The sequence below is a fragment of the Myiozetetes cayanensis genome, unplaced genomic scaffold (assembly GCF_022539395.1).
Source record: "Myiozetetes cayanensis isolate MyiCay16 unplaced genomic scaffold, myiCay2020 scf1, whole genome shotgun sequence".
In the NCBI taxonomy this organism is placed as follows: Eukaryota; Metazoa; Chordata; class Aves; order Passeriformes; family Tyrannidae; genus Myiozetetes; species Myiozetetes cayanensis.
Genome location: NW_026086604.1, coordinates 141,523,646 through 141,533,955, shown reverse-complemented (window position 1 = coordinate 141,533,955; position 10,310 = coordinate 141,523,646). Strand labels below are relative to the sequence as shown.

The window sequence follows — 10,310 nt, the reverse complement described above, 5'->3', positions numbered from 1 at the left end:
TGAGCCCTCTACGGGAACAAGGTAAGGCCTCCACTGGGGCAGGACATGGAACATCCCAGAAGCAGGAGCAGTACTTGGGCTGGATTTTTGGCTTTGCATTCAGTCAAAAAGGCAAATTACAAATGGAACACTTAAATTGAGATGGTTGAAGTTAGATAGAAATTAACTAGGCCAAAATGACAAAAGAATCCTAATATTGCTCCTGTCTTTCAAGCCTCACTCGGTGTTTGCTGCATCAGCACAGGTAACCAGAGCTATACCCTGAACAGGGTATGCTTGGCTTTTTAAAGGAAAGGATTTTTTAAGAAGCTTATTAACAATATTAACTCCATATGTTTCCAGGCAAAATGGTACTTTCAAGTGACTAAATTGATTTATTATTGCCCTAATCCAAGAAACAGGATGTTATGGTCTTTATAGGCAAAATGAAAATGATTTTTTAAAGATGTTGCCTATTTGAGGGAAACAGTTTTTTTCTTCATGTTTTTATTGTTGAGTAATAAGGTCAAGTTAAGCGTTTTTTAAAACCATAAGGCCATATGATTTTGGTTTTTATTTGAATAACAGAAGCTATAATCTACAGGAATGATTAAATTGTCTAATTTATCACCTGGCTAAGGCACAATCATCCCCTACAGCACAATTTTGTGTATTACTCAGATTATATTTTAATTTTCAAATTGCTTCTCACGAATGCAGTTCTGTATAACAAAATGTCCCCCAGTAGTCAGGATCCATTATTAATTATACAGTTATAAACTTGCTTGCTGATTCCCTCATTATTTGCAGAGTATTTTTTCATATCCTACAGAGACAGGCAGGCAAAGCCCAAGGCAATAATTAAGAGCAGGTAAAGAATGTAAGCAGGAAACCAGGGATAAGCAGTGGCCAAAGGCTATTGCTAAATAAAGCCTTTCTGAACAGAGAATTTCACAGCTTAACAGGATTGTGTTGAAAAGCAGCCTCATTTACAAAGGCACCAGCTCAGAAATACAGAAGAGCTTCAACATAAAGCACAGCTCTTTGTTTAAATTTCTCTTGTCTTCCAAATCCAATATTCATATTTAATGGAATATCCTGGGGTACTGACTATATTCTGTAGGATGCTACTAGAAAAAAATATTAATTTGTCCTGTGTGAAAAACCTATAACTAGTTTGATACAACATATACTTGTCTAATGGTTTGATGCAACATATACCTACTTATTAAATGATTTGATCCAATAGTTAGCCTAAATTGCCCATCATCTAGCTCAAAATATGTCCCAGTCTATGTTAACGATACTAAAATACAATCAGTTATAAATAATAGCACTAAATTAACAAACAGGATTTTGTTTCATTCAGTTGGACACATAGAGTCTGATTATTTAGAACTTTATATTAACTCATAGCACTGTGCAGCCCAAGGAACCTCCTTTGCACACTGGAATGACCTTTATCCTCTCAGAGTCACCTCAGTAAAACTCTGCCTTCGTGCAGGAGACTGAGACTGTGGGGTAGGTGACTGCTTTTCCTGAGCACAGGCTCTCAGGCCTCTCATTGAGTGCTCTGTTCCTCTTTGTTCACTGTGTAAATTCCCTTTTAGACTGTCCCTCTGTCACCTAAATGCCAACTGGGAACAGCACTGTAAACACTGTTGGAATTGGGAGATAGGTGGGGATTTGGTTTACACACTTCCAGGGGAAAATAAGATGTCCTATAAAAGCAGCATTGTTCTACAGTCCACACCCAAACTCACCCACATGAACACACACAGAGTTTGCAGTAGCTTTTCTCTTGCTGTCTGCTGTAGATCTTTGGTTCAGCTCTCTTACAGAGATGAAGACAAGATAGTCTTTCTGATTTTTTCACCATCCCAGCCACTGATCTCCTTTACCTTTTCAAACATCCCAGTTAGAAGCTCCTTGATGCAATCAGAGAAAACAGAGCTTTGTGCCATATCCACACCTCCTGTGGGTCAGTGTTTGTGAGTACAGAGCTAAGAGGCTCCTGCAGTCAGTACTGCTGGGTGTGACCACGCTGAAGTTGTCACAGAAGTGTGTTACTTCTTTAAGCTGTGTCTGCAATGCAGGCTCCCTTACTCTCCCCCTCCCCACCACAGTGACTTTTGTTTTTATTCTGGAGATAACACTTTCTCTAGCTACTATGCAGAACTTCTGCAAGGGATCAATTTTCTGCATTTGGCAGGACTCAAACTTGCCATGGAAACCTGCAGGCGCTGTTACCAGAACTGATGGGAGTCAGTCCTGTTGCCAATGCCCCTGCTCATCTGCACCCTGGCTCTCCTGCACATTTAGACTCCTCAGCTGTAGAGCAGCTCACCTGCAGACATCAGGGTGATCTGGGGCTGCCCCTTTAGCAATGAGGAACACGGGACGTTCATGTGGGTGAGGACACTGAAGGGCTCTGCAGACATGCTATTGATTGCAGAAGGGTCCACACTGATGCAGCTCATACAAGTGCACACATAAAGTGGGAGAGAATGGTCCCAAAGGGTCAGAAGAGCCCTCTGTGTGGTGTAGCTTCTGTGATACGCAGGTACACACAGAAAGGAACAGACTCTCTGGTCCACTTCCCTCCTCGATGTTGCTGCCAGGGCAGGCACTGCCCCATGAGGTTCCACATCCTCCTGCACATGTACTCACTCTCTCTGACCCCACCAGCAATGCACCACTGCCAGTCTCTTCCCTGTGCCCATTCCCATTACTTTTAGGAGAGAAAAATGTGATATATGGTGTTGCCTTTACAGGAGAGACTTCATAGCTTTCCTTTGTTCCAGCTCCATTATACTCTAATATCAGACAGATAACTGCGCTTCTGAGAGATAACTGAGCAATCAGTTTTTAAGCAAGCCATAATAAGTAAAAAACAGCTGCTGACCACAGAGATGTTGACATACACAACACCTGGATCTGCTTTGTGTTTGTGCCATTCTCATGCCCCTGTAAGCACATCTAGGTTGCTGGAAGATACTTATTACATGGTACAGTCTCTGCTTACCTTTTCTGTAACGTGTGCCTTAGAGCTGCTGGGTTAAAAAGTGAAATATTAACTTATCCACATTCTTCAGCGTGGCCCTGACCCACTGAGTCAATAAGAAAACTGCATCTTTTTACAGAATATTTTTTTTTAAAACATAAATAACAGAAGCTTTGTGCAAAACTTTTAAAAGTTTTATTCTCTGATTCCTCTTCAGTCCATTATGGTGTTATTAACTATTATCTCTAATAGCATAAAGATGTAAACACTTATTTGTTCACAGCTTTATATATAACATTTCAGAGAAGGCTGTTAGGTATGTGACATTAAAAACTGAAACCAGAAAAGAAAATAAGAGCAAAACCAGAAGAAAAGTATAGTGAATTATAGTATGAAATCTATTTACACACATTAATCTATACAACATCATAGTCTGTACATTTTGTAAAAAATAATCACATTCATTTACATAATTTTTAATTTTTACCATACTTGACAGCTAAAAAGGTATCAACAAAGACGACAAAAGAGAATTGCAAAGTAATACTAATGTACCATGACAAAAAAAGCTGCAGGATATCATAAACTTGTTACAGTGCTTAGGGCAATAGAGGGGATTGGGACATTTCAGTCACTGTTCTAGCTGACAATGGAAATGTTACTGACTTAGATTGAACTATTTACTGTTATCACTGGGCAGAAGCAGATTCAACACAGAGTGCTTAAACCATACTACAGAATGCTCCTTTTAAATGTTATCCTGATGTACTCTTGTAACATACATGTTAGAACACCTTTTGTTATTTTATTTTTCATCAATAGAATAGCACTGCATACGAACTTCTGCTATTTGGTCACGTCAGGGTAGTACTGAGAGTCCAGGGCTTGTATAGGCACTCATGGTAACATGAAGGTATTTTTGTTAGTAAAAGTATTTCCTGTATGACTATGCACGGACAGTAACTGCTTGGACAATAACCCTCCTACACACAGCAGATTTCTCTGCAGGTTACTTGCTGGTTCTTCCTTTTTATCAGACATATTTATTCCTTGATTTTTCATTAGGGTTGTCTGAAAAAAATCCGTATATAGTGAATGTGGACTTTACCCCCCTTTGCTTTGCTGAACTGGGTAAATTCACAGTCAACAGAAGATGTTTTTTAGAACTTACAAAAATAGGAGGCAAATGATGCAGATGATTCATCTCAGTCATTACACATAGAGTGTGTGACACATGCACCTGCCAATGCTTTATTTCATAAATCTGTCCCAGAGAGTCTCTGGTTTGCTAAGGGTCTGTGTCTGCTGCTTTCCCTTTCACCAGGTTAAAGGCAAAGGGAAGCTGCCTGGGCTGAATCGAGACATGAAGCAGATGCTTTTGAATGGGGTGGGCTGCCTCCAGCTTGACCATAGAAAGTTTTTTGTAATGATATTCACTACCATTTGGGTATTGCTGCTGCAGTACAGTCCCAATACATGCTTAAACTGGGTAGTTCTTCAGCTGGCTACCCCCAGGACCCATCACCATGCCCTTCAGGGGCAGTGTGTTGGGTTCTCATGCACTCCAGCACAGAGCACTTCCTAAAGATGTCAAATTCTTAAAATTTTGTGAAAAACAGCACTGCTGGTGGGATCTTCCGTTGCCTGAAATTTTGAATTACACTGCACATTTCTTGGAGGATAACTTTGGCCAACCCAAGTTAGTGGCTTAAAAAGGAGTATCTGGGCACTATTACCAAGACAACTGAATGATCTCTTCTGGAGAGATTCATCTTGCCTCATTTTAGATGTAGAGTGATTAATTTAAGTACTAGCCAGATGCCCTGGGCTCATTTTATAGTGGATACAGGAAAAAAGGTGATCCAGCTTACCCACCTTAGATACCCTGCTGAATGTGGAATGAATAATCTTCAACTAGTGCCTATTTCCTTAAGATGACTATGGAAGGCACTTAAAAGGAATCTTTAACTCAGAGACAGATATCCAGCTTTCAGATACCGAAACCATGGCAGATGAATTTCACCTGCATTTATGGAGCACCTGGCTGAAACAGACTCAGCAGAGGAAAACTGAAGTCAATGCTATATATTTAGATTTTAATCATGGTTGGTAACTAGAGAGCAAACTGTTGCTGTGCTCCTCAGGCACCAGCAGCAGTTAATGCTGACAGAAATCACTCATAATGAGTGGCACCTCCAAGGAAGGTAAAGTGCAATTAACCACAGTACCAGAGAGTGAGCTGTATTATCATCCTTGTTCAGAACTATGAGGTGTGCTACTGGCTTTTCAGTAGGGAAAAAAAAAACCCCAGGTTTCCTGCTCTGAAAACTTTACAACTCAGCTTGGACCTTGATGCAACCAAAGGGGGAAAGGAGGTAAAGGAATAAAGAAAGGAAGGAAAATTATGGGCCAAGGTTGTGCAGAGAAAGGATATTCTTCTTTACTGCCTCTGCTTCCTCCCCTGATGCTTCTGGAAATGAGCACGATCTAGATTTGGGGATGACAGAAAGCCAAATGATGTTTCCTTGCATTGTTCTTTTGACTCTTAAGAGTCACCATAGCACAGAGCAAAAGTATTTAGTTCCATACTCCTGTGCAAAATGCAGTGAAAGACAAAGCTATGAGAAGCTGTGTTGTTCTGGTTGTTGTAAAGATGCAAAATACTTACCAAGTTCTAGATTTCTCAAACTGTTCTGCACCTTTTACATACATTTCAATATGATGTGTAGCTGTGCATGAAAAGGTAGCTGAAAGTCAAACAGGTGATGATAGGGTTGATGTAACTTTGCATAAAATTGTTTGGAAATCGGAAATTTTTGAGGAGTAAAAACAAGTGAGCACAGTGCCCTCTGGGCCTTTACTGCCATGATAATGCTTCCACAAAGCACTATGAAGTTACTGTCTTTCAGAAAGCATCTTTTCTGTATTTAGATTATCAGTAGAGGGATGAGGCTTTACAGAGTCCTATACCTTTCACTGGTGTGAAAGGAAAATGTCTGCAGCACCTCTCTTCCCTGTGTGCCATTCTTTGCACATCCATATAGTCCTTTTCAAACTTTGTGATACCATCTATGTTCTCCCACTGGTGCAACTTGTCTCATATGGCATTACACCCTACGTGAAAAGTAGAATCAAGTCCAAATGGATCTGCAACCTGTTAAAGGACACAATGCTGTTTCGTTGCAACTTAGGATGTGTTTTCTTATTAAGGCTTTTCTGTTTTATAATCCAGAAATAATTAAATGCAGATTTTCTCCATGCTCACCTAATTAGAACAAAGATGGTTTTCTCTAGGATACAATGTATTGTAAACACGTGTAATTGGTGATGCATCATGCAGAACAGACTGATGGAAATGATTGCTTGAAACCTCTGTTTCTACACCATCATTCTGTCTGTGTGTCAACTCACTCATATAACCTCACTGGAGCAAAAAGATGAGCACTTTTGAATGCTTGTCACATGTGCTCTTCTACCCTTGAAATCTGGGGAAAAAAAGAACATCCTGCACATCACACCTCAGGGAGCTGGGCAGCCACAATGTCACTTCAGACAAAGACGCCTGAAGTGCACAGATATGTTTAATTTAGGTATGGAAGCAACCCCTAAAGTTCCAATGGATCTTAATATATTTGCAATTAAGAGTTTGTGATAAGGTAGTTCAGAGAACCAGGAAAATTACTAAAGTTAAGCAATGGTTTCTGAGTATAAAGCCTTTGGGAATATTTTTAGTTTAAATATATAGTAGAGGTTTATCTTTAGACCTCCATGGGACTGCCCTTGTGCAGCCCATTTCCATCTAGAGTCTCACAGCTACTTCACCAGTTGACAGCAGAAAACACTCTGAATGACTGGAGGTGATTGATAGCTTCTTTAAAGTCAAGTTTGGCAAAGTGGCAATTCATCAAGCAGGGTTTTTTTTAACTCATAGGATACTGGGTAAAGGCTGGTGTCATGCGATTTTACTACATTACCTGTTCTTCAGAACTCGTGAGAGTCATGAGGCCTTTCCTGTCTTTGGTCCAACAAAACTTTGTATTTCTCCAGGGTAATCCCATGAAAATAAATTGTGTTTGACTGATAAATAGCTAGATTAAATCAGAGCTGTAGGGACACTTTGACAGCTGCTGACAATATTCCCAGTGCTGGTAATATTTTCAAAAATGTACATGTATGCCTGCCAAGACATGCCCTTGATGATGTTCTTGCCTTTATCTGTCAGGACCTTAAATTCTGCCAGCTCCGTAAAATCTGTTGTCTGAAATAAAAGGGCAATTGCTTTTATGGAGGCACTCATGCAAATATGTATTATTCCCACATGTTATGAAGGGTGGTCATGGTTAAAAGTAACATGAGAAATAAACGTCATTTGGATTATTCCTTTTAAAGAGTGTAAATGTTCTGGGTATTTTTGTAATACTTTGCGAGTTCTATCTCTTTAAAAAAAAAAAGTGGCTGCATAAAGGCTTGGTATTGTTAAGAATTTCTTCTTTATGCCTTTTATGGTAATTTTTAGGGATTCTGCCTAATTTTTTTGGTCTAGAATTTGGTCAGGACTAAATTTTAAATCATCTCAGATAGATAGAGAATTAAATAAAATGAAAAGAATTTACTTTATTCCTTAAATAGGAGTTGTAATGTCATTGCAATATTCCTTGTTTTAGCTGCCAATTATGTAGGTCTAGAGACATATTTTAATGAAAATACTATATAAAAATGGTATTTTCAATGGTTAATATGCTATCCAAGGCTGTAATTCCTATGTGAGGCTGCTTGAGCAATAAAACACCTCTTTAGAAAATTGCATAATGAAAGATAGACAGAAACCTCTGACATTAAACAGAAGAGAACAACTGGTGATTGGAACATCACTACTGGAAACTGCCGAAGTTTTAATCAAAATTATTATAGTCATCTTTTCTGTAGGACTGCAAAGGTAGCCCTACTTTCTGCACCTAAACTTAAAACTAGGCACTTCTGAAAGTAACCACAGGGTTAGAATCAAATTCTGTAGAAAGTAATCTCTGAAATTTGTATAATTAGCCAAGAAGTACTGCCTTTTACTCTCTATATAAATAATGTTCATGATTTCCTGGATTAGCACCCTGAACTCCCACTGTGGTTAATTATAGTCTTAGATTTCTTTATTTTTATTGTACTTTCCATACTTAAAAAAGAATACCCTTATCCTTAAGGAAATAAATGTTCCTTAAGTATAAACAAAGTGTAAGAAATTTTCCTGCTTCCCATCTTAACCCTTACAACATGTGCCAAAGCAGTCTGCACTGAGCAGGATACCATGCATCAGTCTTGGAACCACACTGGAGGGTAAAGGGATCATTATGGAAAATGAGCTTCTGAATTCTTATGGCCAGTAAACTGCAAGAGAACATCAGAATTAATATGAACACCATTTAAACAAAACAGGAAGCATCCATGGGGCAGGTTTCTCTATTATTAACAGGTCGGCTGCACAAACCAATTTCCCAAATTCCAACATGTAGAAAAGCAAAGCACTAAACTGTACATTTTATAAAATGTCACATCAAGCTGCATAATGAATGATATATTCCACAGTTTTTCACGTTTTGAGGGACCTAGCTCATTTATATCATGGTGGTCTCTGTCTGCATGAATGAGTGAGCCCTTGAATTCCGGTGGAGCTGAGAAACACTTTCTGATCCATTTCGAGAAATCGAAGAGCTGTGGAGTCTGTAATCCCGTCCTGCCGTCTGCTTCCAACACAAACTACGCCATTTTCTTTTCAGCTCCCCCTGCACCTGTGTTAGAAAGAAAATGCGTAATATGAGCTGAAAATGTTCTTTATGTGAGGAACTTTTCCCCATGTATTGGTGGTCAAATGAGGACCTCTAGGAGTAGAATCATTGAATGGTTTGGGTTGGAAGGGGCCTTAAAGTTCATCTTGTTCCAACCCCCCGCCATGGGCAGGGAAACTCTTCACTAGACTAAGTTGCTCCAAGCCCCATCCAAACTGGCCTTGAATACATCCAGCAATGGAGCATCCCTGTTCCAGTATCTCCACTACCCTCAGGGAAAAGATTTCTTCCTTACATGCAATCTAAATCCACCACATTTCAGTTTAAAATTGTTACCCCTTGTCCTGTCTCTACAGGCCCTGCTAAAAAGTCTTTCACCCTCTTCTTTATAATAACCCCTGTAGGTACTAGAAAGCTCCCATAAAGTCTCCCCAGAGTCTTCTCTTCTCCAGGCTGAACAATCCCTGCTCCCTCACCCTATCTTCATATGAGAGGTATTCCAGCCTGCTGAAGATTTTTGTGGCCCTCCTCTGGACTCACTCCAGCAGGTCTGTGTCTTCTTTGTACTGATGAAAGTCTCCTCTCCCAACCTGCTGGCCATGCCTCTTTGATGCAGAATATAGATGGCTTTCTGGGCTGCAAGTGCACGTTGCCAGCTCATGTCCCATTTTCCCCAGTATCCCCAAGTCCAGACTCCTCTCAATCCCTTCATCCCACAGCCAGCACTGCACTGACCCAGGTACAGGGCCTTGCACTTATCCCATGGGCCCACTCCACAAGCCTGTCGTGGTCCCTCTGGATGGCATCCCTTCCCTCTAGAGTATAAAATCACTTTTTACAAAGTTTACAGAACTGAAGACTGTATCTACACTGTGAGGAGATTCCCCAAGGCCACTTTCAAAATCAGTTTTTTATGACTTGTGCTGCAACATTAGCTTTTGGTATCTAGCTATTAATCACATGTCCTTAAAGCATAGAATCAAATGATTATCCCCAAAATCAGGCATCTCATGAATGTGAAAGATTAGAATAACACTCAGGAAAGCTGAATGGCGATTCCCTGTGCAGGCAGGTGTCTTCTTCCTGTCAGGTACTGCTTGGTGGCTGACATCAAAAAGAATTCCTTGCATCCTTCTCAGGTGAGATTAGGAAAGCTGCCACATGCTTAATATTTCTGAAAAATCTGCTGCTGGTCTAGGGGTTAGATACTGTCAGAAGATTTCCCCATAATACTTACTAAATGGTGTTTCAAGTCTTGGGTAAATTTCTACACTTGTTGCACCTCACTTGCAGAGTCCACATTGCTTCTAACAGAGCTAGATCAGATCATGTTAAATAACTGACAACACCAAGACCTCAGTTTGCAAGGAATTAGATGTACATAGTTCTTAAAACTCTTCACTCAAATACACTAATTTCTCCTGTTGCATCAGAACTGTCATATATAGATTCTTTAAATACAAATGCAAACCCCTAAAACAGCTCCATGTATCAAAGTAGAATTAGAGGGGCACTTATATATTTACTGAAAACAACATTTAACATTCTCA

At 39.8% G+C, this 10,310-nt stretch overlaps 1 protein-coding gene across 1 annotated transcript in view; it reads right to left on the bottom strand.

Moving 5' to 3' along the window:
* Positions 1 to 3,155: 3,155 nt before the first annotated feature.
* The window catches only part of VIPR2 (vasoactive intestinal peptide receptor 2), a 53,838-nt gene continuing 46,683 nt past the window's right edge, over positions 3,156 to 10,310 (bottom strand). The window contains exon 13 of the mRNA XM_050310611.1: positions 3,156 to 8,763. Coding sequence (XP_050166568.1) covers positions 8,590 to 8,763 — 174 coding nt within the window. The 3' untranslated portion in view covers positions 3,156 to 8,589. The remainder of the gene's footprint in view (positions 8,764 to 10,310) is intronic.